The 27714-nt window shown below is 37.9% G+C and overlaps 2 protein-coding genes and 1 long non-coding RNA gene across 6 annotated transcripts; all 3 read left to right on the top strand.

The window, feature by feature from the left end:
* The first annotated feature begins 172 nt into the window (after positions 1-172).
* On the top strand, positions 173-7092 carry LOC149117225 (uncharacterized). Its single transcript, XR_016204116.1, has 3 exons — positions 173-206; positions 633-662; positions 6794-7092. It is a non-coding gene; the product is annotated as an uncharacterized LOC149117225 (long non-coding RNA).
* Positions 7093-12607: 5515 nt separating this feature from the next.
* On the top strand, positions 12608-18712 carry LOC110041704 (uncharacterized). 2 transcript variants are annotated; one of them, XM_020747013.2, is made up of 6 exons: positions 12608-12828; positions 12921-12941; positions 13701-13730; positions 14230-14307; positions 18241-18371; positions 18524-18712. In XM_020747013.2, exons 1-5 carry the CDS (start codon positions 12768-12770, stop codon positions 18357-18359), a joined length of 309 nt encoding a protein of 102 aa, XP_020602672.1. In that variant the 5' UTR covers positions 12608-12767; the 3' UTR covers positions 18360-18371; positions 18524-18712. The 2 variants fall into 2 exon arrangements, with proteins under 2 accessions (XP_020602672.1, XP_020602673.1); XM_020747014.2 differs by lacking the exon at positions 13701-13730.
* Positions 18713-22980: 4268 nt separating this feature from the next.
* LOC110041696 (uncharacterized) lies at positions 22981-27059 on the top strand. Of its 3 annotated transcripts, XM_089282898.1 has the most exons (9): positions 22981-23067; positions 23715-23735; positions 24117-24170; positions 24514-24543; positions 24735-24809; positions 25162-25188; positions 25286-25315; positions 26116-26331; positions 26838-27059. In XM_089282898.1, exons 1-9 carry the CDS (start codon positions 23007-23009, stop codon positions 26843-26845), a joined length of 522 nt encoding a protein of 173 aa, XP_089139024.1. In that variant the 5' UTR covers positions 22981-23006; the 3' UTR covers positions 26846-27059. The 3 variants fall into 3 exon arrangements, with proteins under 3 accessions (XP_089139024.1, XP_020602662.1, XP_089139025.1); XM_020747003.2 differs by lacking the exon at positions 25162-25188; XM_089282899.1 differs by lacking the exons at positions 25162-25188; positions 25286-25315.
* Positions 27060-27714: the final 655 nt, after the last annotated feature.

The following is a 27714-nucleotide window of genomic DNA, read 5'->3' as shown; positions in this document are numbered from 1 at the left end:
TGTGTTTACACATGCTCCAAAGGAAAATCAGTGATCTGGATAAGTTTGAGAAGTTTGCATCGAATCCAAAGCATATCAGCCGACTTTGAAAAGATTTCTATATATATTTATACTTCGAAATAAGATTTAACAAAACCTGCCTCTTCCTTGTTTTCTGTCTTTCTCTCTTTTTGCACAGAATGCGATTGAAGATGCAGAATTGTTCGGTAAGATGATAAAAGCTTTGATCATTACTCCTTATTACCTACCTGCAAACACTGCAAGGTGCTTTTTATAATACATGTTTGCTGTATCGAGATGCCCTTCATTCGATTATTCGTCAGACGATCAAGTAAGTGCTTAAAATATGACACACTAAAACATACTAAGAAATCACCCTGGGCTTTGTGAAAATTTTCCACCAGTTGGTATTGCGCTAGGGAGGAAAAGCCGGGTAAAGGGTTTTTCAGTTGACATAAAGTGAATTTTAATAATTCAAATGTTTTTGGTAGAATTCAAGACACTTTCGCCGTGATGTACTGGACCATCTTGGATTTGGTACACACACAATTACACTACGCCCGCTTTTTAGACACAGTCAGGTCGTAAACAATTGCCAAACTGAGCGTTTTTCGTCTTGTTTAATTTTCCAGATGAATTTGAGGATGCTTTAGACCCAATGGGTGAGATAAGTGGAGCTACGATTTTCTAATATGAAAGAAGTCAAGAATTCGAGAAACATTGTCACTAATCTTCGAGCCTCGATATTTATTCAATCATATTATTTACATGTAAATGGCAAAACAAGGCATTTATTTGTCTGACTTTTCAGGAAAAACGATTAAGAGTACAATTTATACGTTAAAAAGAGTTAGGGAAATTATCTCAACGATCGAAACAAACAAGTGGCAGTCTTTTCCAAGGAGATAAAGAAAACATTTTATCTGTGTTTCTATCGAGCAAGAAACATTTGTAGATTAAAATCCCACGTACACGTTCTCCTCACATTTTTCTCGTGTTTTTGTAACTATTTTGTAGCATTTAAGAGTCACTGTCTGAGAAAACCGGGCAAAATCTGAAAAAGCTGAAAGATGGGGGTCGGCCAAATTATTCCATACTAACATCATAGATAAGTTAGGTTGACTTATGGATAAATATACTAAAGTTTGCTCTTCAAGCGTTTTGGTATAGGAGATATGAGATCCAATCTCCATCACCCCCTCAGGTCCTAGTTTTTCTGGTAAATATGACCCAAATTTGACATCCAGCAAAAACTGTAAAATTTAGCGAACGAAGTTCGTGTTTTCTATCTGATATAATTGGACATAGAACTTCTTGTAAAAAGCCAGAGATATGAGAAATAAGCACAAGTCAGTCTACACCATTTAGTTTTCGAATACCTATATGCGAATAAGCAACAAATGAGCCATTTTCAACTTCCCGCAGAACGCACAACTAAAACGTCAGCAATAATCGGATGCCAAAACCAAACACTTTTACCTTCCCTCTATCACAAACAGCAATAATCTTTTTGGGCTATTCAAACACCAAGATACTACATCACCTCCATTTCTCCTACCAGTCGATGTCATATACAGCACGACACGACGCAAGCAATGTGCTGTTTAAGCCGCTCCTGGATTTCGCATTGGGTTTGTCCAGTGTTAAATATATGCAGTTGACTAAAGTGGTCCAAAAAAAATTCAGAACCCCTCTTTGGCCAATCTAACAGAACGAGAATTTAAAAAGAAACATGAAGTAAACAGAACGACGCCATCTTGAGTTGGATTGCTCGCAAGGGACTGGGACCTACTTATTTATGCTTTGGGTAAGGAGGGACCTGTCGCCGTCGCATTGTTGCCAGAAACGCCTGTTTTGTCGCGATAAACAGCTCAAGGTCTAAAAAAATAATAATATGAACGAATCACGTTTATAATAGAGCCAGCAGAACCGCGCAATATCGTGAATAAACAGCTTCATCTGATCTTTTTCCGAGCGCGCGGCTTTGATGTGCATTTCCACCGTCAAGGAATCACAGATGCTCTCGCCTCGATAAACTCGTACACTTCTTTCCACCTATCCAACTCCCGAGCTCTTCATAACTCGATAAAGCACGCTAAAGCATGAACAACTGAAATTGTAGATTTAATAACAGAAATAGCAATGCCTATATAAAAAAGAGTTTCCGTTAAGTAACTTCGAAAGAACTACCGTTATTTGATACTTGCACCACATAAGATTAGTAAAACAAATCTCTGTACAATGTGTAAGAAAACTGATTACAGTTATTACTCTCCTTGGTTAATCTCTCTACTCGATACGTTCCCCTCTGAATCACTAAGGAAAGCTGAAATATCGCTACCTTTACCGCAAAATGCAATCAGATTGGATGTATGAAATAAGTTGAAACAGTGTTCTGGTATTGTTCTACCCATAAATTAAACTGCGTAAAACTAAAGATAACTAACGGAAAATGTGCGCTTGATATTTAGACGAGAGACTTTTCCGTGCAGATCCTCTTTGGGTTGGAATTTATTTTTTCCTACAGATAACTGCCTTTTCCAAAGTATGTCTGCTTTTACTTTTGGTCTCTCGTTTACTTATTTGAAGTTTGCTAGTTCTGTTGGTCTGTCAATGAACAAATGTCGGGAACCGAAATATTTACTTAGGAGCCCTCACCGAATACGTCATTTGCTTTTAATAAGAGCATTGAACTTGTCATCCCGGCTTGTCATGTACACCAGAGGGTCCTTAGGAGTACGCGCTCCTTGGTTATATATGCTGTTGATGGAACCTTAGGCAACAAATTAAACAAAAAATTAGTTTAGCTGTATTATCCCCGATTTTTGTTTTGTTTTTGTTTTCTCTTGCTAATCCCAAGCAATTTTTTTTCCAGTAATCCGGTTTGCTATCTTTAGTTCTTTAGTGCCATAGGCAACGTCCTGTAAAAAATTTGCACTAGCAATAAAGTTGATGAAGTGAATTGTTTTCACTGGATCAAGGCGTGTTCGTTTTATGGGTGCGGACACCACTGGTCGTCCTGGTCCTTCTTCTGCAGCATGGCGACGGGCTTGATCGATCTGCCATTTGCTAAGACCTGAAATCATCTCTCTGAGCTCCTTGTTTGGAAAATGTTTCGCAAACATTGATAGAATTTGCAATCGAATTTGTCGACTTTCCGCTTCGTGATACACCCCCAGCAAAATCGACAATTAGTCTGTAGTCACTTCTTCTTTGACAGCACATGCTCTGCTTTCGTTTCCTTTTTTGACAAGAGTTGTATCTAAAGAACGCCTCAGTGCTTCTAGTACTTTCTCTTCCTGATCTGGTGCAATGGTTGTTAACACCTCAGTGAGAACTTGACCCACTTTCTGCAGGTAGTAGGCCTTTTGTGTGCTTGATATACTTTCCCAATTCGAATTTAAAGTCGAAGCTATCGGATTAACTCTTCCATCTGATATATGTACCAATAGTAAATGGTTTGAACCCAGGAGTATCAGTGGTTCGTATAGTGTGATCGTCCGGGTGAGGGTAGTTCTGAAAAGAACTGTTGTTGGTGACTGACGTTTCGACAACCTGAGCGGAACTCATCTTCAGAGTCAAGTGAATAGTGTTTGTCAGTCGATGATGTTATAAGTCTGGTCCGTTAAACGTGATTGGTCAGTTTAGCCATGATGGTATTGGCTGAAAGACTCGTATAAAGTTTGTAACCAGTCATTGGTCGGTTTCGATCCGTCTATTGTGAGTCAAATAGGTCGGTTTGTCTATGGTCAAATTAAGTCGGTCTGTAAGAAGTGCGTTTGTCGGTTTCGTTTCCGTCATGGATAAATCGTTTGTAATGCGCAGGTAGCAGTTGACATCTTTTAAGAGGCGTTTGTTCTAGGTTAGTGTACCAGCTTTCCAGAGTCAGTCGTTGAAAATAGTTTGTACTGTAGGTTAAACAATGATCAGAGTCCCAGTCATCAGTAATTGGAGAAAATGCTACCATTTTCGGGAAAACCTTTGCAACTACAAAGCATTTGATATCGGCTAAGCGTTGGGTCAAAATGTAGAAATTTTATCTCTTTTTTTTTTTTTTCCTCTGGCCGAGAAAAGCAAGACAGGGGGAACAAAAACAAAAACATTTTCAGCAACTTCTTACCCTTTTTCTACCCGCGAGAGGAGTGACCATTGATAGTGACCAAATTCCACGACTTTTTTATTAGGAAATAACGCGATGTAGTAAATTTTAGTCAGGTGGCTTGATATCTTAAAATGTGTAAATAAACGACGTTTTGGCAGGCTGCTGTACCCTACGCAAACCTTTGTTTGGTAAGCAAATACAGAAGGATTGGGAGCACTTTCTACCCCACCTCGCCTCGTCCCGCCCTTAGAGGCCGACAAACATTGTGGCGAAATCAGATTGATTGCGGTCTCCGCTTTGTTACTGTAATAAATGTGATAGGAGATGGATTGTTTCCGGGTCGAATAAATAAAGCAGTGCTGTCAAAGTTAATATATCTTCCAAAGGAACAGTAATCCTACTTTTAATTCAAAACACGCACCTTAAGCTCGTCCTCACATTTTGAGGTTGCATCCTCCACTTTTAATCTGCTTGAATGGCCTTTTCGACAAGTGTTACACAGGGCTGAAACAATATTTGATTTGCTAGTTTAAAAATACACAGGATGTTGATTTCAACTGAATGAAATGTTACATTGCAACAAAACAACCCATCTGTCAAATTAGCAGATATTTCCGAACAGATAAGAAACTACACGTAAGGTGAAAATATCTTGAAGTAACATATAAAGAGTATATTAATTACCAAAAATAGGTGAATTGCGAGGAAATAATTTAAATATTGGCTTATTGTACTTACCGGATCCTATTGGAACTGAAACTTGAAACTCCTGATATGTTTCTTCCGACACCTGTTTGTTTACCCGAAGAGGATTTTCTAATTTTTTTCGCTTCACCTCTGTGAGATGGGTGAGAACAACTGGACTTTAACTTCTGGTAATGTGTTGTTAATTCGTGTCTGTGCTTTGGACATACGGTAATCCTTTCCCTGTCTTCCTCTGATAGTGAATGCAATCCGGCGCGATTGAGAATAACATCAGCCTCGTTAATCCGTGTCCCGAAGCCTCGACTTCCACTGACACCCAGATTAGTTAGATAATCTGTTAAATCCTTTCTGCACGATTTTAGAGGAATAACATGAAGTTCATTTGGCGCGTATGGTGTTGGACCGCACACACTTTCCACAGCTGAAAATGAGCAGCTCATTTTGCGTTGTACATCACGCTTCTGACTACAATGTATATATTGTCGCAAAAGACTGGAGCGAAGATCATATGTCACGTCATAAATGTAAATATGGTAAGAATAAAATTGTCATAAAATACTTTTGTACATGTATAAGCTCTAACGATATAAGATAATATGACGTTATTTTTCCGGATTTTTTCCCCTTTGTATTGAAAAGAAAAAAAAAAGAGTTTCTACAGGTGAATTTGCAAACAAGACTTTAAACTGGGCTACGGTATTGTCACTCAAAATTACTATTGTGATTTTGGCTTTTATTTGATTTGTTGCAATCCCGTCTTTGACTATACAAGATTGCTTAAGCTGGAAACTTCGCCTATTCAAAGCCCACAAAATGTAAATTAAATGCCAAAACGATTTTCCCTTAGGCCGTTTAAAATTAAGCAATGAAAATCTTTGGTAACTCTCGGTCGTATCTTCATTTCCTAATAGTTCGTTAGACGTTGCCACTTACGGTATGAACCTAGACCAGCCTTGCTTCAATCAAAAAGCTTTCTCATGAAAGCAGCGTGGAACAATCACCCATCCCTCCTGTACCACCAGTCAACTAGTTCCCAGTCTGTCCCGAGTCAAAAAATTCAACATGGCGTCGTTGTGTTCATTTTCGTGTTTTCCTATTTTCTCTCCGTTAAATTCGAAAGAGAAGGGATTTGAAATTTTTTTTGTGGAACTAATTTGATGAACTGTATATACTCAACTTCGGACAAACCCAATGCGAAATCCAGGAGCGGCTTAAACAGCACATTGCTTGCGTCGCGTCGTGCTGTATATGACATCGACTGGTAGGAGAAATGGAGGTGATGTAGTATCTTGGTGTTTGAATGGCCCAAAAAGATTATTGCTGTTTTTGATAGAGGGAAGGTAAGAGTGTTTAGTTTTGGCATCCGATTATTGCTGACGTTTTAGTTGTGCGTTCTGCGGGAAGTTGAAAATGGCTCATTTGTTGCTTATTCGCAGATACGAAATATGGGTGTTCGAAAACTAAATGGTGTAGACTGACTTGTGCTTATTTCTCATATCTCTGGCTTTTTACAAGAAGTTCTATGTCCAATTATATCAGATAGAAAACACGAACTTCGTTCGCTAAATTTTACAGTTTTTGCTGGATGTCGAATTTGGGTCAAATTTACCAGAAGGCTAGGACCTGAGGGGGTGATGGAGATTGGATCTCATATCTCCTATACAAAAATACTTGAATAGCAAACTTTAGTATATTTATCCTTAAGTCAACCTAACCTATCTATGATGTTAGTATGGAATAATTTGGCCGACCCCCATCTTTGACCACCTGCCTGGTTTTCTCAGACAATAACTCTTAAGGATTTCCATGACAGTAGATTTGTCTTCATTGACTGCAAACAAAAAAATATTTTAAAAAAGTATTAAGCAATCGGTGGAGAATTAACTTAGAACAAACGTTATCCTCCTAAAGCCAGTCAACCATGCACTGTCACAAGATGTTATGTTGTGGATTTTGTAGCCATAGTTTCATTCCCCCGTTTTTCAGATTTACAGGATACACGACTTCCTCCAAGACCACGTCCTCTAAGACCACGACGCCGCAGTTTTCGTCGCTCACGACTGCGATGTAACTGCCTTGTCCAACGTCGTCGTCGGACAAGACGTCTTGGAGGCCGTTTTCGTCGCGGAGTCATCAGAGGCTCGCGCAGATTGCGCAGAATCTCCAAATTACGCAGAGTCTGCTGTGGGCGAGGTCGTTGTCGTCCCCCACGTCCGATCAAGTAAGTAACTGCGTTAAGAATTGGAATGGACACGAATATTGTCATTAAGGAATAGAGAAAATATTTGCACGATTGAGAGAACATGAAGAAGAAAGAAATATGACTGAATCTCAGCTATTACAATGTGATGTAGAATAGGTTTCGCAGGAAGTCTACAATAGGCCGTTTCCTAGTTATCATGTGCCTCTGTTTCAAAACGAGTCCTCGTGTAAAACCTTTCATATGAAAATGAACTTCATTTGCATGAAAATGAACTTGTAGGTGGAACACATTTTGCATGACGAAATGTTTTGACGCATAGGCAAATGGCAACTCGGAGGTGGCCTTTTGTAGAAGTCTAAAGACTTCGGGTTCAACTGCTTGCTTGCTTTGGTTTTAAAATAATAGCAAGGTTAGAAATTAACCAGTCTGGTAATTAGTAAATCCTGATCCTGATATCTCGCTTATATTTTGCGTATCAGCTTCATATCTACAAACACGCCGTCACCGATTTCCGTTTCGAAAATGGTCGATGCCATTTTTAACGTTCGATGTCATCATTGGTAACCAAGCCTTTCAGAGCGGACGATGCCATATCTGCTTTAGTTTAGGTCTGGACAAGGTAGAAAGTGGTTATAATTTGTTGATGGAGCAAAACGCACTCACCAAATTCTTAATTGTTCATATTCACACTGGTTGCTTGCGGTCAGCGTTTATTTGATGGTTGGGGTAACTCTATCATTAATATTTGAGAAAGTCACGTTTTATAATTAAATTTGGCAGACTAACCCGGTAGTGTAGTGGTATAAGAGGGATGTTAGGAAACAGAGGTTCCGGGTTCGATTCTGGGTGGTTACTTACAAATTTTATTTTTTCTTAGTAGAGAAAACTTTGTTGATAGTTAAATTTCCGAGTGTCGCGAAAATGGCATCGACCATTAACGAAACGGACAACTGCCACGCCGTCTCTCATCAATTCCAAAATGAGATAATATTTACCCTGTTAAATGTCTAAGGAAAAACAACTTACTTAATTCCGCAAAGCTAACGTTATACTCAAATATAATTCTATGTATTTAAATTTGGACCCTGTGTTACATGTACGAAATTCGAACCGCATTTGGCTGTGTCACAAGAACCTTTTTATATAGTGTAAGCTCCTTAGTGGATTTTCCATTCTAACTGTTTCTGCTTCACTTTCTCGGAGGGCGATGAAGTAATCAAGGGAATGTCAATATAATGGAAAAAGAAAGAGGCAAAAGTGCAAGCCTGAAGATAGCAAATTGTTGTTCTTTATAAAGGAAAGGTTCTTATGCAGACATGTTAATTGTAACTTTATTTTCCGTCGCCGTCACTGCGGTTTATCACTCGTAAGCGTGGAGAAAACTTAATTATAACATAACTGAAGCAAAACGGGCGCTCTGATTGGTTAATTTAGCGTCTACTATTTGCCCATGGGTGTACGCTACTGACGTGTCTGCTAATGTTTACAAAGCAAATCTTTTGACAGACATTGTTTCCAAAGTAATGGCCGACGTTCTTCTGCCAGAAATGCGAAACTGTCTTCACAGTTTTCTGAAGATGAAACTTTATCGAGTTACTGGTGTGCAGTCGGTTGTCATGAATGAATTTTCGCGCGCTTGTTTTCTCTTGTCATGTAAGACTACACGAACATTCTTTTGTGATGTCGCTCAATAAAAGGACTTCTGTTGTTCCAGTGTCTCAATGTTATGGTATAAAACAAATGGTAAACGCCATAGCGTGCACAATTGAGTTATGGATGCACTTGGGAGGTTTGCTAAGCACTCAAGAAGCTAGAGTCGCACTCGGCTATCGCCTCGTGCGACTCTTACGCTTCTTTCGTGCTTAGCAACCTCCCGCGTGCATCCATAACTCAATAGTGCACGCTATGGCGTTTACCATTTGTTAATTTGGGACTAGAGCAGATAAGAAATATAAAATTTTCAGATTTAAATAAGTATATCTGAAAAATGCAATAAAAAATTGGGGTCACCGTGCTCGTTGTTGCACAACACAGATGGCCTTTATAACAACTTTGCGACCGACGAGGGTGTCATTACTTAACCTTAGTTAGCAGAAAGGGGCACTGGAAACTCTAAGAAAAGCTATTGGATTAATTTATTAGAGAAGTGAAACAAAGTAGACCCTGAACTTACATTTTAAACACAGTTAGTTAAACAGGGCTACGATTATACTACAAACTTAAGAATTCTCTTTTTGCGCACATACCCAGCACTACCTTATGACGTGTTCTCTACAGCATTATATTTATTTCGCTGTCGTACTTTGCTTCGCTCATGTGCGGGCGCTATTGACGCGAAAATCGTGCGCAGTACGTAGGGATGCGTAATGCAATACTGAGGAATCATTTTAAGGGTTTGAATTAAAAGCAAGTTTGAACTGAAACATGTTTGGTCCATTCTGCTATGAACAAAAAAGACATTTCATTGAACGTCTAACCTGAGACGAAAGCAACCACAGATCTTTTAGAAAACTAGAGCCAGATTTTATGATTTCGATTCTAATGCATTGTCGGTAACCCCCTCTCGCCTTTTAATATCACATTAAAATGCCATCGTGGATATTTCGACATGCCGGCATACACTGGCCATGCCAGAGTATGCAACGTCCAATATCGAAATCAGACTTCTTCAGATTTTGTTTATACTACCCATACGTGATATTATACCCAAGAAACTAGATATCTCCCTTACATATTCTGGAACTTGTACATTGAATGTTCTTGTCAATGGACAGATAAAAATTGGGATTTAGTTTTCACTACAATGGAGGTTATACTAAATGCCACAAAAAGCCAAGAAATGCGAAAGTGATTTCTGAAACGTATTAATAATTCATTAAGTTTAAACGAAGGAAATCATGACCGTGACGGTGTTTGCATATCTGATCTTAATTAGCATAGATTTTAACGATTTTATTTCTCCGGTGTTTGACCACATTTCCAAACAACTCAAAGTTCTTCAAAAATACTCCGCTGCACGTCGTATTTTCAACTCTCTCCTCGGTGTTTGGAAATGTGAACAAACACGGTTTTTCGTTTTTGATATATTACGTGAAACCAACCATCGTGATGCCAACAACAAACAAGGCAATATTTCATAGAGACAAGCAACTCATGCGTGGTTTTCGTTACGCGGCAAGATCGCGATACCCAGGACAACGTGTCGATTAAAAATCTAGCTTATTTATATTCTACTTAAAAAATATTGCGTTACTCTAGACCTTGAGTGTTTATCGGTCAAAACTATTCTTATATCGCGATACGTAACGAGAAAAATTAACTCCAACAACAGCATTATTGAGAATTTTCTTACGAGCTTGCGAGTGTTGCACTAAAATGGAACTGTTAGTTCAAATAACTCAAATACAAAAGTTGTTTAAATTTCTGGTAAAGTTGTTGTTGGAAAATGTAAATTGCAGCTTGTTTCAGTTGTGCCTTAAGATTTGCGGTTCATTTGTTGGTCAGGGAAAGTGTTCATCTCAATCCTTCCGGCGTACGTCACGCAACGGAGACGTAGATGCTGCGAAGGAGACTCAGGGAAAGAGCCACGGAAAGGTTGGCTTATATCGTTCTGACGGGGCTGTCTTACAGCGCTGATAAACAGCTATTAAACAACCTTTCTGCTATGGGTATCAAGTTCGAAGGAAAGATCTTTCTGAAAAAAATCATTATTTTGAGTTAAAGAAGCCTCTTCGAAATATCAGTTGGCTTGCTCTTTGATCATGCATGTAAGTGAATTTCTACTTCAAGAGCAGTTGCAAAGAATAGTTTACATCAAGTATCTCCAATATCTCCAATATCTTCACGAGGCTAGGGGTGAGGTGCGTGTTTAGTTAAAATGGTGTAAACTTGTACAATTCCAAAACAGCTTGTCGCCTTTTATTGAAAAAAAAGGAATCTCTGCTGCAATGGTTGAATTTAAAATTGTTTAGAATAATAGGAATGTTGAATTTAAATGCCACACGGTTTTTATTTCTTCTATGAATGTGAGGAATTGCCCGTTTGCACTGAAACCTTTTTTTCGTATTATTCATTTGGTATGAAATTATATGATACTATTTTGGTCATTTCTCTGAAAATTTTAATTCACGATGTTTATCGTCTAAAGAGGGTAACACCTTCTTTGCTTTCTTCTATTGAACAGATCTGCGACAAGATTCGAAAGGGAAAACAAACAGCTAGCAATTTGCGGTTTACAAGAGTGATCCGATTGTAGTTAATCTATTAAAAAAAGAACTTCCATCTTACATGCTACCGTAAATTATTGCCATTCACACGAACTAAATCGTAGAAATTAGAGCAGTTTAACTTTCTGACAGAATATATCTGAAATTATTTTTTTTTCGGAGCATTTACCAGTAATGCTTATGTATTGGCTTCTATCTTAATTTTAATATATTCACATACGACTCACATCTAAATGGTTAGTAAATCACCGACATCTGAGCGAAATCCATATAATGTGGTGCTGTAACCTACCGTACAGTATACGAGATCAATGAAATAAATATTTCATTCTTGAGCAATCGACGATACTGTCTTTCAGCACTTTCTTCCTGCCCTAATACTGAGAGGTACTTCATATTCTTCCACTTAAACAATCGCATAACAATCTAAAAGCATCTTTATTAATATAAAACGCGAGATATCGGGCTGCGAGTTGACGTATTATTATTCCAGTTAATAAATGTTTTTTTTTTGTCCTTAACTTTCTCGTATATCGATGCAGCTAAGTGAATAACAAAATACAGAGTGATCTATTTGGGCGGGGATGGCTATGTTATTTTCAATTTTTTGTTTTAGTTCAGTGTCAATTTCACGGAAAATGAAGATCAAAAACTACACGGTCAGATATTACAGTTTAAGAAAGTCTCTTCCACCATCCCTCCCGTCCGGTGATGGAAATATGTTTATTACGTAATTGTTCTACTCTTACCGCAACATATGAAAGCAGTCTCTCGAAACCGAAGAAACTTCTGGTGAAGATGCATCATCAAGATATTGCCAAGGTCAGCTTTCATCATGTACAATTAATATTTAACTCGTGTTCAATAGAAAATGATACTCATTAGCTGATAATGTCTGCTCAGGGCATAATACAAGATAGTCGATCATTGTCATTGTTAAGGTTCCTAAAAGCGTTGTACACGTCTGTCTTAACAATATTTTTTTTTTCCTATGAAAAAGAAAAACAAGCGAGAAAACACAACATTTACGTGAAATATTTACACTCAAGGCAAGCTATTTTAATCTCGATTTTGTAAACAACTATTAAAAGTTTAGAGGTAATGTCAGAAATACCTGTCGATATTGTCTCCTAGAGGAAGCTGCAATAGGCCTCGTTCTATACATCAATATTCTAGGCTTTCAGGACAAAGTTTTATATTTGGTGTGACAAAAGAGAAACTTAAAAAAAAAATTACAATTTTGACCCGAAAGCCTCGGAGCCATGTTAGAATATTGATATATTGAACGTGGCGTATTGGTGGCTTACATTAAATGGTTCTAAAATTAGCAGCGCTGAGAACCTACTTTAAAAGCCTGATTACCAACTTAATTGGGTACACTGTGTCTACTAAGATAATACTATTGATTGAAGCTTCGAATTCCTGCATTGGTTCCTAGATATTTGAAGTTTGATTCACGTGAAAAATTCCTTAAAAAGAGGAATTCTACCGGGCATCTTTCAGACCTCGAGCCCTCCCATCTCCCTGAGCAATGGCTTCAAAGATTTGGTTCATTGCAGTTCTATTGCTAGCGGTTAGCGTCGGCTTTGAAGGTAGGACATTTCTTGAGTACTCGAGTTGTGAAGTCTTAATGCTCCTATCAGATATTTAACTAATCATTTTGCTTTCACTGACCTTTTTGTAGCCTTCACAATTCCACTAGAAGGTAAGCAAATGCAATATGAAGTTTGTTCTCCATCAGTGTAATAAAAGTCTGTTAAAAGTGTTTGATAAAGTAAAGCAGCACCCACCATCACTGGTAAATGCAGTTTACCCGCTAGTCAACAAACGAAAAAGAGGATTTACCTTCAACTTATAGATCACTTTTTCTGGACCATAAGATTATTTTAGAAAAATTTAATGTATACTTCTGGGTTCGCTTTCCTCGGACGTTTGAAATTAAACTGAACTGAGCAACGTTTGAGAAGTATTTCGAAAAAGAGTGCAACGTAGCGGTGGATGCAGCCGGCGCTCGAATTGGAAGCTTTATTCCCAAGATAGGAAGCAGTATGAAACCTGAAAAGGGAATCCAGGGAAATCATTCAACATCTTTATTTGTTGTACTTTTTCTGACGATCCAGTCGTGTCTCACTCAAATGATTTGTCATATGAGTTAGTCGAAAGAAGTAACGTGGAAACAAAACGTCCAGTTTGCTAATCTATCAGAAACGATATAGCGCATGTTTTAAACCATGTAAAGAATTTAGCCCAAAAGCTAACCGGCGATTAGGCGTTCTCTGCCAGACAGTTAGTGCTTTGTAGATATACCCAGGCATTTATGCAATTTGCATGGCACACAAAAGTGATATATAGTACAATCTGATTAGTTGCCTGAAAAGTATTGTATTCAAAATGAGTGGCGATGCTACACAAGTGCCCTATAACCACATTTTTTGAATTTTTATTTTTATTTCTTATTTATCAGAGGATCTTAATGATGATAGCAATGAAATGGGTAAGATCAAAACGTTCAACTTTTTGGATTCTGTAATGTAAGAATATCCACAATCGTAGTCAATGGGTATAGAGTTCGAAAAATCAACAGCAATAAGGAGAAGATATGTACAGTGAATGTTTCGTCATATTGGAAGCACTCGCAAAAGTCTGGGGAAAATTAGCTCATCAATATCTCGCAGAGTTTACCGCTGGTCATTCCCAGTCCCGGACACCTTTTAAGTAAACTCGCTGGCCGGGGACTATTAAAGGTCTGCCGTGTATATATTTGTGTTTTGAACAATGCGAACGATCTCATTTCATTTATTTTTTTTTATTTACTGCTTATTCGTTTAGTGTTTTTGTCTTCCTTGGCGATGTTTAGGTTTACTGTATTCCAATTCTACTGTCCCCGTTCGATTGTAGAAAGGCTCCTTCATCGGTGGCGGCAAATTAAGGTTATCATTGTCCATCGAGAAGGCCATTTCTTCATTCTTCTTTATCTTTTCTGATCATCCAAGATTATCCTAAAGATTATAATGATGACGATGACGAAGATGATGACGATGATGATAATGTCCATGATGGAAACAATTTGGGTAAGAAAGACTTGTTTTGTTGAACACTTAGCTGTTCATTAAAACAATTTAGGGTTGATGATACCATAGCACGTTTGTGAACGTCACATCTCTTCACCAAAGCAAGAGCACGTGCGTTTACTATATGAATATACACACACAACACACAATCCCAGTGGTTACGAAGAGTTAACGTTAACGCCCGAACATCAGCTTCACAAACTCGCTACAACGGTTGATTTACCTTATCAACTCAACTTTACGTTTTACCCTTGGTTTGCTGGCACAGATTTAATCTAATCACCCGAATGACTTTAGAAAAATATGAGAGTTATCCAACAGTTATGGGCGTGTGAAGAAAGAAGGGGTGAGGGAAAGTGCCATCTAGGTATTGAGAGTATGTTTTGCAATTTAAAACGAGATTTCCTATATATTTACAACATTTTCCTACTTCCTGAGAAAGATGTAAAATGGAATATGGCGGACTTTGTGGCGTTACGTCATGAGCTTTCTTTTACGTTTGGAGGTAATAATAAAGACGTTAAGAAAAAAAACACTGAATGGAAAATTGCTCTGTGAATGTTTGCGTTTCTCCATGTAAAATATCAAATACGAAAGACCTTTTGACTAAAGTAAGTGTTGTTACCCATGCCTACAAATTAACCATGGTTGCTTCTTAAAATACCTCCATAAAGAAATATACCTGATTCATTATCTTCCTATAACATTTTTTTCACAGAGAATGGTTTGAAGGAAATGGATAAGATATGTTAAATTTTCATTTGTTAACCCATAAGCATACTAGTAACTTTTTTGAAAAGGGATTAACCCGGATTCACCACTTGATATTGGAACTGTCAGTAGCTGTTCATTCATCCCTCGCGAAAAGTTTGGTTGTTAACATTATCATAGCAAATGCATTTGCCTCGCAGGTCCTGAGCAAAATTGCTTAATTTTTTACCGGAAACATTTCCTTGATTTACTGGTTTTCTTGTAGAGAATTGTATTAATAGTTTTAGATTTATTTCCATCAAAAAATAATAACAAAAATAAAATAAAATAAAATAGAATAAAAATAAAGTGATTATTTCTGTGCTAGCATATTCAGTTTATAACCAGGAGCCATAATCGGGGACGGAGACCGTAGGTCCTGGGATCCGCGCGCACCTATGATATGGAACAATTTTTCTATTTTTAGAACAAATTGCGCCATCCCGACGTCATATATCCGCGCGGATCCACGCACATGTCGGAGGCTCTCGCGTGGATGTTGTCACGTTGCGTGATCAAATGGTGAGAGTTGAGAGACCTTGAGAGATTATCTTGCGTATTTTTCACGGCGTAGGCAGGGAATAAGGCAGGGAATACGAACCAAGGCGCTTATATGTAGTTTTATGCTCTGAGCTAACGGATAAGGTGGGATTTTCAGGGTCGAAAACAAGACTTCAATCTCGCGCTGGGAATGAATAATAAGATATGCTCGCGCTTGTTGTAAACTTACGCATATGTTTTTGCATTTGTTCTGACTTAAGAATATAGCAAGAAAACTCTCTACTCTGGTATCGAGTGAATTTGTGAGTTTCTCAGACAATGGTTAATCATAACCACAACCTGTTTTGATGATTTCTTTTTGATTCTGCTTGTTTGGTGAGTTTGCAAAAATTTTTGAAAGGAAAGTCTGACGCGTACAATTAGCTCATTTGCATAGTGCAGCTCGTGCACTTTCAAGTCCGAGTCGGTGTTTTCAATTGTCAACAAATCTTGACAAAGATTTCTTTCGTTATCTTTTGTGCTGAGATGCTGCAACAAATTTCACGAACGCAAAAAAGGCTACTAACATCATGTGTGTTTCTTCAACATAAGCATAGTAAAGTTTTGCGAAAATGAAAATAGACAAGGAGTTTTGATAACTCGATCAGCAAAATCGAAATCGTTATTCCAAGTTGATTAAAGAAAGCGTCATCGTAACTTTGCTGATTATTTCTGCTTTATTCACATATTTTCAGCTTAGCTTTTAATATGTTCTCAAACATTTATCAATCTTAAACATATTTAAAAACTATAGAGTTATTGTTTGAGCTCGATGTACGCGTTCACACGAAAGTGCGGCGGAAGTACAATTTGTCATGTTTACTGACTATACAAAACACGCATCGGCGGGCGCGTTCGTTCATCGACAACAGAGAATTTACTGGATTTTTACACGAATAAAACTGAGCAGTATCTACGGACGTAAAGTTATTGGGCCTTGATGAAACATCAAGCGTTCCTTACAATTCAGGCGAAACTCAAACTAGCAATTATTTTGTTTTACTTTTCGGTCGCGATAGACTGGCAAATTCCTCGCAAGCGTGTTGCAAGAGGAGCTAGGAAAGTATGAAGTCCTGAAGCGCTGCTATATCTAAATATATCCAGCTAGTTTTTTGCTGTGTAATGGAAAAGCTGTTAATCTTCAACTTAGGTGAGTACTGTACATCTCATGTAAAAGAAGCATCCGTCAGAACATAACTTGGTCAGCGATATATATCTAAACTTAAAGCGGAACATACCTAAATTCGACACTATCTTACTTCACTCAAACTTGAGCAGCTTACAACGAAAATACTTAAGCAAAATTCCAACAGACGTAAATACGATTAGTTGTGGGCCAAAAACATGAAAAATTTCGGGAATATTGGACGCCATTTCCCCCGCGCGACATTCGCAAAAATCTTCGCAGCATGTACGCGCGTGTGCCGCAGGCGATGCATGGCGCAATTTGTTCTAAAAATAGAATTATTGTCCCATATCATGGGGACAACCCCAATACTAGAAATGGCGCGCTTACGGTCTCCGTCCCCGATTATGGCCCCTGGTTTATAACGGATGTGCAATCATAAGACTCTCGAGCTAACACTGCAGAGAAACAGCAAGTGGAAATTTCGATACACAACCCAACTGGTCGGTAAATCATCGATATTTACAGACCTCAGCAACTCTGCAGCTGTAACAGCTCGGGCAAATTAAGGGCTATGCATTGACAAATGCATATTGTTCTGTTATCAGTACGAAAAGTAAATGCTGCTTTAAGTTCTACGCCCCAAGCTTTAGCTTTAAGGTAGCTTTCCACAGTTTTGTGAGAGAAAACAAGCCAAACACTGACACACTTCCTTTTTCGTCCTCTAATTAATGCTCACTTAAGTCTTTAACTTTATCATACGCGGCAGTTGTACAATATATACCTTAATGACAAGCCAAAATGAAGTAATACTTAAAGGAAGATTGGTACTAGCAGTTTAAGGCCCCGCTGGTCCACACTATGCCAGAGAAATGTGAAAACGCAACAGTAACAAGCGGCAGAAAATCTTGAGTGCACCCTTTAAGATTTGGGTTAATCACATTAAATTATCAAGTTGTCCGCATTTTCGAAAACCTCCGTTTTCCGTCCACACAATCGCGGCGCCAAGCTGGCGTTTTCCAATTTTTCTGGTTTGAAGAGCTTTTACGAAAAGCTCCATCTTCGATTAGTGTGGACGGTAGGCCTAACCGTATAGATAAAGCTGTGTTTTCAAATTTCTCCGGCGTAGTGTTGATGGGGCCTTAATGTTGTTTCTTTCTTCAGAATCTATCTACCTGACACTGCCTCAAAATTCCAAGAAATAGAAATTGGCTCCAATTAATCATTCATCTAACATAAAATAAAGGAACTTGCAAGTTATATTTTCCACAAAATAAGAAATCGTGAAATTGTGCTTTACATTGTCTTCAAAATGGCTCAAAATGTGTCTTTTACAGTTTTCTTGTACGGGTAGATTTTGGGAGTAACGTCATTAAAAGTATTAGTGCCTAGTCCTCGTCAAACTTTTGTACGTTTATTTTGACTACTTAATCGATAAAAAGTACCCTGTGGAAAGATACATGTAACAGACAATGGTGACGTTATTTACATGTTTTGATTAACTTGCTGGTTTTCAGATATGGAGGATACGAACCGTGGTCGTCCACCAAGAAGACGACGACTTGGTGGCAAACCAAAACAACGTGGTAAAAAGCCAGCTAAGCGACCTGGTAAACAACGACGACCGTGGGGATAGATGACGCAAAATGTAATTATCAATACAAATGTTACATAAAAAGGCATGTTTCGCACTGTTTCAGCGACTTAAAGTCAATAACTCTTTACCTGTTGTGAATGCTGGGCGTTTTGCTTCTACTATGATGAAGCGCATTAATTAATAAAAATTTTTATTTTTCACAGACGAGTACAAAGAACCATGCTCACAGTTGCCTGAAGGAGTTGTCGTCTTTAATTAGTGGTTGGGAAAGAAATATTTTTGGTTGAATTTGAAATCGAATTAAAACTGATGAATGTAGAGTTTAGTGTTGGCTAGTGATGTAGATTGTAATTATTAAAGTAAGTCAAGTAAGAGCAATATCTTGAAAACAAGTTTGTTCCTTTTGTTTTGAGCATAAACGATTCAGGATTTGACACAAAGTTGGGTGAAATCAGGCGAAAGAGTGCTGTGATCAGTATCAAGGTCTACTCTGTGCCGCCATTCTAAATCAAAGTGGCTGTGAGCCACTGAGCTCGGATAATGATATTAATCCATAGGCCATGGGGTCAACTTCAAGGACATTTGTGCAGTGCTCTTTATCTATTTTTTTCTACTTTTCCTTCTTCATTGATTCTCTCATAGTTTGCTCTGATATATGCTAATACAACTCATGACATTCCAGATAATTCTGATATTTCTTTTCGCTTTCCTAACCTCAGCGAGCAGGGGATTCGACTCGCTTTAGCTTGCTGTTCTTATTACTCAGCGTTTCTGTACAAACCTTAACTAACGATATTTTTCCATGTTCGAAAACAATTGCTGATGTAGCACGGTCGAGAGGTTGTTCGTTCCCACGCGGATGGCTGTGGAAATGACTTCATTTATCTATGCTTTTTTTTCTTATCGATTGACAAAATTACCAAAAGGAAGCGTTTGCCTTTCCCACGCTCTTGTTTTTTTTTTTTTTTTTTTTTTTTTAAACATCTGGAACTTTTAATCATTCGAGAATTCGTATAAGTACTTCGATCAATTTCAAACTCAAAATACGCTGGTTAGCCCATTGGTCTATCGGTGGGAGCTTTGAGTTAAAAAAGAACATACACTGTCGACCTTAAAGGATCCACTAATGAGAAACTTTGCCACTGAAACAACCTGAAATCACTTGGTAAATAAATTGTATCGCGCAGCGCACTCGACTGAGAACCCTTATATTTTACAGTTGCCTCTTCAGTGACTGGCCTTTGGATGGCAGTCAGGTTGCGGATGACCTTGTTTTGATAAAGACCTTACTGCTTTTGCTGTGTAGATGAAGTTGTTCTTATGCTAATTAGAAAGTTCGCATTTAAAAATGAGAAAAGTAGAGAGGTGTGTATCAAAGCAAGTTACCTCTAGTCTCGCTTTCATTCATAGACCAGGTAACTAAGCACACAGTTGTGGCCTATTGTCTAACAGGAATCGAAGGATCGAGTAAATCTCACATCCATACCTATATCTCGGATTAATGACTACGTCATTATCGGAGCTGAAAAGGAAATGACAGTAAAATTTCTGTGAATTCTCAGGCGGTGGATAAATAACAATGATTGGACGAGGTTGAGCAAAATTTCGTAGAGTGAAAGAATGATACCTTTCTCTTCCAGGATTCGCCATTAGTCCTCGCGTGGCATCAGTTCCCGCGTGTAAAACACTATGAGGGACTAATCTCTACAACCAGTCCCCTCGAATAGACTCTTCAAGGGCTGCATGGACTAGTCCTGTGAGCTTGTCCCTTTGTGAGTGCCGACCTTTTAACAATGCTTGTTGTCCTGTATTGAAGTGTCTTATTTTGCTAAAATTAACTTGGATTGTTATTTCGCCGGATAAACCTTTGGACGATCTGTTCTACTGAACATCGTAGAAAAACAGCGAGTGCATATTTCTTTGTTGAAAAACAATTTTGACACACATCCCAACAGGTTGGCAAATCATCGATATTTAAAAGCCCCACAAACTGTGTTGCCGTAACTCACCGTACAAGACAGGAATGAAATGAACATCTTATTTTTAAATCAATCAAGGGTACTATCTCAACATTTCTTTCCGACTGCAATTCTGAGTGGTACTTCATACCCGTCCACTTCACTAATCGCATCCATTTAACACTTACTTTTAGAACAATTGAAATGAAAACCTGTCTAAAATGGTACATTTTAGATTGTCCATCATCTGTTTTCTTCATCGGTATTATTATCTGTTTAGTTACAGTGCACGCTTACCGTAAACCAGTTGCCGCCCGCGGCACGTGACCTCGGATACTGGGGCACATTGGTATATATCGCCCCTGTAGTATTTTTACCAAGGCATGATTCATGACAAGATTTCTTCACTAATATGACTCTTAGACGAGATATTAGACCGGAAACTTGCGTCATGATAAATCAACTACTACAGTATAAATAGAACTCATTAACTGTATTTAAATCTTTCTCCGCAGTTAAAGTAAGTAAGTAATCTTTATTAATGTGGTCTAATACACTTAGCTGATTACAGTATTGTGAGTATCCAAATATATGATACAGGACTGTAAGTATTCAGTTCAAATAATGATCTTCATTTATTATAATAAACTTTCATCACTGTTATGGATTAGAAATTTGTTACTCAAATGACATACATTGCTTTCAGGAAAATACTTGCGTCAAGGTGAAAAACGTAACTACATGTAGCCTGATGCCAAGACAAATGAAAGGCAAACGCCCTTAACAAAAACCACCTGATGGAGCATTTTCACCTGACGATCGAGTTTTTCGAAAAAATGTACACTTTTCTCGGTTGCTTTTAACCATTTAAGAACATAATGTATTAGGAAAAGTGTTAATGAAAATATTTGCATGCTCAGTATTTGATGATCAGCCGCCTAGAGAACCAAAGTAGGTTCTAGATGTAAACAGGTCCGAACGCCCGTTCTGTAACCAATTGGAGCGAAACATTTCGACGAATATCTGAAGTTTGGAGCAACGCACACACCTTAAACTTGGAGGAGTGTCTTCTGTGTTTACCTTGTCTAGTATCGCAATTTATTGACTTTCTCCACTGAATGGTTTTTTCATTTTTTTATCGCGTGAATATGGAAACCCTCTAAATCCATATAGTCGTCCTGGTATGTTGGTTTTTACTTAGTATCGGTTCTACTCTTCCCTAAATACTTGAAAGTGGCTCTTGAAACCTAAGAAAGCTGGCGAAGATGTGTTATCGAGATATCACCAAGGCCAACTTTTATCGTGTAAGAGTGGGTTGCCATGGGAATTGACACTTTTATAACCGTAGGTGTGTTGCATATTGAACTATTAGCCTAGCAGGTTTCAATGGTTTTTGCTCCAAATTGAGCTAGATAGCTCTATTTATAAACTTGATGCAATATTTGGTTGAGTGTATGACGTCATCAGCTATTTTACTCATTTTTCAAACTTAAATATCTCCAGAACCAACGCAGATATTTGCAAACAGTAAACGGGGCAATTCAAGGGGTAAAAATTTGATCATAGATGTAGTCTCACTTTAATTGTGTCTACACTGAGCATAAAGGGCATGATGCAAGAGACCACTGCTTTTCACTGTAAATTTGACGAATGACGCTGTTTTAACATTGTTGTTTCGGATAAAAAAAGAATGAAAACACAGGAGAAAACACTCAACAAACTTACAGCAAATGATCCTCATCAAAGAAAGTTATTCTAGGATCATTGTTGAATGCACCTATTAATATAGATACAACAACAACAACAACAACAACATGACAACAACAAAAGTAAGATGACAAAAATGACTGAAAGCTCTGCCACTAAGTCTACTAAAGATAATTGATGGCTTAGGGGGTCCTTCTTGACTACCAATTGGTCCTGAATTTGTTGCTAAGGAAGGTTTCTAACCGTCGTATGTTGAAAACCAGACCTCCTAAGGATCAGCGTTTTACACGGGTTTGTTCCATTGAGGAGTCTTCATCATGGCCATATTTGAACATGTGAGCAGAACATAAAAAAACCTAAAACTTAAAAGGCATCTAAATCAGTGGCAATAGATTAAGAACGTCCACGTGCATAGTGCTTTGTGTGGGTTTTATGAAACTCGCATTACCATTAAAGTTATGAGATAACAAAGAATAAATAACAGACTTTCTTCAGTAGCTTTCCTCTTTTACGTGTAAACAACAATTCCATACGTAGGATTATAAAGAAGGCTAAGTCATTTATGATTCACAAGACAAATCGCAACTCTTCCTCTTTTCTTTCAAGTTTTAGAGATATAAAATTCTAACACGTAGTTTGGGTTTGGCACTATTTACGCACGCGAAATCATTTTGTTTTTCAAAGCAAACGTTCCCTCATATAAAATTCACCATTTAGCACTGCAAAACACTCTTCAAAATAGCTTTCCTCTAAACGTTGCCTTTCGAAATCCCTTAGCAACTGCTCCAAATCTGAAGTTAAGAAGGACCCCCTTAAATTAATTGCTTATGATATTAGGAACGCTAAAAATCTTCTTCTTAGCGGATCATCAACGTAATTCGGGTGTCGGTAAACACGACAAAATTGATATTTCCTGTATTGGTTCCTGGATATTTGACGTCTGATTTGTGTTAAAAGCGTATAAAAAGAGAACTCAACCAAGTGTCTATCAAATTTGGAGCCCTCCTCGTCTCCTCGAGTCATGGGTTCAAAAATTTGGCTCATTGCAGTTCTACTGCTAGCGGTTAGCGTCGGTTTGGAAGGTAAGAGATTTTTAACTAGTAGTCAAGTTTTGAAGTCTTGCCACAGTCAACTCTTTCTAAGACATACACTATCGGGAATCGCCTTGAATTTCTGACCGACTAGTCCGGCCTATTTAAGGTCGAGGTAACGTGACATCAATAATTCTGAGAGATTATGCTGAATCATAGGCACAATGATTACACGTCTGCCAAGTAAACGTCTGGTTTCAAGCGGTCCGTTGACTGTTTAAAATTGTCCACTGTCCATCCGTGTTATAAAGGTGTCTTTTAACCCTTTGGCTGTCAACGTTTCTCAAAAAATGCCGCTTTTAACCGTTAAATCAGTTTTTGGCTGCCATGACGCTAAATGGGCCTTAGTTTTGCCGGAAAAGCTATTTTTTACCAAAAAGATAGGTTTCTCCAAGGTTAGGGTACAAAAATGTACAATATTTTAGGTCAGCGCACGCGCATAAGCCAAAATCGATATCCGAAATCGCCTGTTATGCGGAATGATCTATCCTAGCTCTACTATCTGCTTATCAAGAATATCAAGTGCGCGTATACGCGTCGTTGGCAGTCAAAGGGTAAGCGGGAATTGACTTTTGTTTTTGTTCAGTCGTCTCTTCAGATATCTAACTCATAGTATTGTTTCTATTGCCATTTTTCAGCATTTCCAGTTGCATTAAACGGTAAGTAAATTTAGCATAAAGTTTGTTGTCGATCAATATAATAAAAAGCTGCAAAGGAGCCAATAAAAGTGACTTATATAATAAATCAGCATACACCATGGTAAACATAATCAAGCAGGCAGCCAAAAGTCAAGAAGATAAACCTTCCACTGGTAGATTACTTTCTTAAGCCAGATTTATCTGAGTTGAAAGATTCTGAGGAAAAGTCAAATATAATACTCTCGGGCCTTTTTTTTAACGCTCTGTAGGAAAATAAAGGCAAGTTTGAGTAGTGGCTTGAAACTGATCGTAGAAAAGAAACACAGAATCACTATTGTAATGTCTTAAATGTAACATCGAAAGAAATCATCCACATTCCTTTGTCACTGTACTTTTTTGCAGACGATCCAACCGACTTTAAATCAGATGATTTATCAGATGATTTAACTGAAAGGGGTAAGATGGAAACATAACTCTTACTATAATTTACTGTTTTAGTCAAGTAGCGTATCAAAGAAGTTACAGTAAGCCCTACGTTCATGTTTTGACGTCAGAGCCTGACTATAGTCCCAGGTCCCAACCCTCCGCGGTTTCTAAACAAACCGGAAGTTAAATTTCACCTTTTTAGAGGGCTAACTATGCTTGCTTTCCATTTCGATATCATAATCTAAAGTAGATTCAAAAAAGCGAATAGTAAAGAAATGCAGCACAACTAACTTTAAAACACAAACATTATTATTATTATTTTTTAAATGATTTGATACAGATGTAATTTTGTATTTCGTTTCGTATTTCTCAGATGTTCTGTACGAGGACAACTATGAAATGGGTAAGATAATGAGGGTTTAATTTCATACATTCTTAAGAATCTCTCCAAACTCGGACTTCATGGACGTAGAAACATTTACAGTAATAAAGGGAAGGTTGATTAAGCCATACACATACATTTCTTGATGATGGACGTGTTACCATTGGGCAAGATCAGCTTACGAGTTTTCTTTCCGTTTCTGATCATCCAAGGTTATCCTGATGTTGATAATGTTGCTGCTGCTGTTGCTGCTAGTGATGATGACGATGATGATGGAAATGAGTTGGGTGAGAAAGACTTGTTTTATTGACACATTTTGCATATAACCACTCGAATGACTTCAACCATTAGAAACTTTATACATTTTAGTTTAACTCTCAACATCCAAAGGGAACGGAAAGCGGGGAGGGCCAAAGCAGCGTTCCGATGAGCAAACTTTGATGGGAAAACTATTTTTGTATGTCATTTGTTATTATCACAAGCCTTTTTTGACTTGCCCGTCAAGCTAAATTTTGTTTCATCTGGTTTACCTTGAGCAGCCTTGCAGAATTAGTACTTTGTCCCATGTACTTATTTGATGTACGAAAACGTTTTAGCGTATGATTTTCTCGAGGCGATTTTTTTCCTTTACGTTTTCAGAGAATTTTCATGATGACTCAGGAATGGGTGAGATGAACTTTTAATGTTAACATGAAGTAAATAGGCGCGTTCGTATGTCAGACTGATGTCAAACTGACATATTCGTATCATTTTCCTTTCTCAGAGGACTATGAAGGTGCTTTAGACGAGATGGGTGAGATATAAGAATATTTTTCATCTTTTAACGCTCGGGTGACCGAGCACTCCGGGGTTTAATGAGGGGTTTTTCGTACAGAACCCCCTTAGAAATGTTTTCCTCGTAATTTGAAAAGGGAATTTACTCTCTGTGTTGACAAAATCTTCCGCTGTCCATTCACCCCTCAAAAAAATTTTGATGTGTTAATAATAAATTTGCATCTTGTTCTAAAGCGAGCAACTTCTTATTGGGTATAAGGACAAAATCCAACCAAAGGGTGTCTAACTTCCCACCCACCCGGCCCCCTTATAAATGTGCTACGTCCGAGGGTCAAGTTTTCGAGACAAGAACAACTTAGAGGAACGTGACCTTTTAATGACTAGCACATGATTTCAATAATAAAGACTGGAGCAGAGGTTTAAAAAAAAAGGCCCTGCTCAATATCCTTTCCTTTTACGAGAAATAAAAATATCGAAGAGCTGCTGAATGAAATTGGCGAGTCGCACGAAAAATTCTTCTTCTTTGATATGTATAAGGTTTTACGCTCCTTAGTCTTAATTTTATAGTATCCACAATAACTTTAATTTATAGGCCAATTAAAAAATAAAGACTGAAGAAAGGAAAAAATTGTAAAAAAAAAAAATAAAAAAAAAAATAAAAAGTCAGGGGTAATTATAATTCTAAAAGCAGCCCACCTTGTGCAGTGATGCAGCTTAAATCCTTAATGAATAAATAACAATATAATCTTGAAAATTGATTAAAAATACCATGTGGATTGGTAACCACTTATGAAAGCGATATTTTGCATTATTTTCCAGGTCTAGAGGATCCACGTTGGAGTGGGACACTCAGACTGCCACGACCACGTGATAGGCGTCCACGATCACCGCAACCAAAACGAAGAAGGAAAAAAACAGGGAGAAGAGGAAAAGGGAAACGGGGTGGTAAGAAATCATCAAGACAAAAAGGTAGAAAAAGGCATGGGAGACCCCCACGAAAATCTGGAAATAAAAAGGGAAAGAAAAAGGGAAAAGGTGCGTAATTACCTTTATATACTACGTTCGCAGTTTCAAAGAGGTCTTACGTTCTTGATCTCATTCAATGCTCAAATAAAAACTTTATACTTCGCATGCGTCAGGGACTTAAAAGTTCGCTCTACCACCAAATTACTCAGCGATATTGTTAGCCACAACTTAAGCTATGTTTTTGGATGTAAGTTTGATCCAAATACCAGCGTGTAATGAATCTTATTTAGGAGTTCATTATCATTTTATAATCCCGAAAAATGAAACGATATACAGTATTTCAGTAATGGAACAACAGAAAGGAAAATATCTTAATTAACCTCAGGAGACAGGTAGGACAGATCAAACACTACTTTCTTGGAATCTACAGTATGCACAACATGTACATACATCAATAAGATTTCCAGTACCTTCATTAAAATGATAAATTTGAACTTACCAAGTAGCATTACAGCCGCTTACATCTGCAAAGCGTACTTGTTATCTTGATTGAAATGTTGATATTTTTCCCATAGGTGGTTAAAAAGACGCGCGGTTACAGAGCCTCACCCTCCTGGACTATGCCATAAATAAAAGGAAAGAAAAGAAAAAGGAGGAAAAAGTCACCCTTTTATCAGCGAACGGAAAACAAATAAATGATAAAATCTGGAATTAAAACTGAGTGATAGCAATTGTTAGAGTTTAGAATTTCTTAATGATATAAATTTCAACAATAAAAAAGATCACCCTTTAGAAAAGGACCACAAACAGCAACTTTACTTAACCTAGCTATCACTTTTGTAACATCCAAATCCCTGGGAGGAGCGGGCAGAGACTGGGAGATTAGGGCGAGAAGGCGTCTGGTATTTCAGAATAATCAGGGCGTATGCTGCGTTGTTTAGGGTTAAAGTTCATAAGCTAGAAACTCTTGCCTGCAAAAGCTGGTTTAATTCACGTTTTATTTAGTTATATGAGGTTAGAATATAAAGGCAGCTAATATCATGTGCTACACTTCTAATTTAATAATTTTGGTTTCATTCTGGAAAAGCCGCAGAGTGAAAGAAAGATAGCCTTTCCCCCTAGTGTTTGCTACGTGAAAGTGGATTTAGTCCCTGCGCATGTAACATATTATGAGAGACTAGCCCCTCGAACCAATCCTCTCCTGGAAAATCTTCAAGGGACTTGAAGTGAGACCCATTTTTCCAAGTGTGACCTTTTTTTTTACCAAGTTTCGTCACTTTTCTTCAAGTGTGACACATCTTATCAAATAAGGCACCTTTTTCTCCAGGTGTGACCTATTTTCACAAGTGCAAGCCATGTTTCCAAGTAAAACCCTTTTTTTTTTTTTTTCCAAATGTGATCCTTTTTGTAAGTGTGACCCCCTTTTTACCAAGTGTGATCCCCTTTTTTGCA

The sequence above is a fragment of the Orbicella faveolata genome, unplaced genomic scaffold (genome assembly GCF_042242905.1).
Source record: "Orbicella faveolata isolate gen_17 unplaced genomic scaffold, um_ofav_v1 contig_12, whole genome shotgun sequence".
NCBI classification, from domain to species: domain Eukaryota; kingdom Metazoa; phylum Cnidaria; class Anthozoa; order Scleractinia; family Merulinidae; genus Orbicella; species Orbicella faveolata.
The sequence above is the reverse complement of the archived record's forward strand: the minus strand, read 5'-3'. Positions and strand labels throughout refer to the sequence as shown.

What these genes read in the sequence shown, in the direction of transcription:
- LOC110041696 (XM_089282898.1), top strand. Translation starts at nt 23,007, where the DNA reads ATGGGTTCAAAAATTTGGCTCATTGCAGTTCTACTGCTAGCGGTTAGC. An exon ending in AGATGATTTAACTGAAAGGG is followed by an intron (nt 24,171 to 24,513) that starts GTAAGATGGAAA and finishes CGTATTTCTCAG; the next exon opens with ATGTTCTGTACGAGGACAAC. An exon ending in CGAGGACAACTATGAAATGG is followed by an intron (nt 24,544 to 24,734) that starts GTAAGATAATGA and finishes TGATCATCCAAG; the next exon opens with GTTATCCTGATGTTGATAAT.
- LOC110041704 (XM_020747013.2), top strand. Translation starts at nt 12,768, where the DNA reads ATGGCTTCAAAGATTTGGTTCATTGCAGTTCTATTGCTAGCGGTTAGC. An exon ending in TGATGATAGCAATGAAATGG is followed by an intron (nt 13,731 to 14,229) that starts GTAAGATCAAAA and finishes TGATCATCCAAG; the next exon opens with ATTATCCTAAAGATTATAAT. An exon ending in CCATGATGGAAACAATTTGG is followed by an intron (nt 14,308 to 18,240) that starts GTAAGAAAGACT and finishes GCTGGTTTTCAG; the next exon opens with ATATGGAGGATACGAACCGT.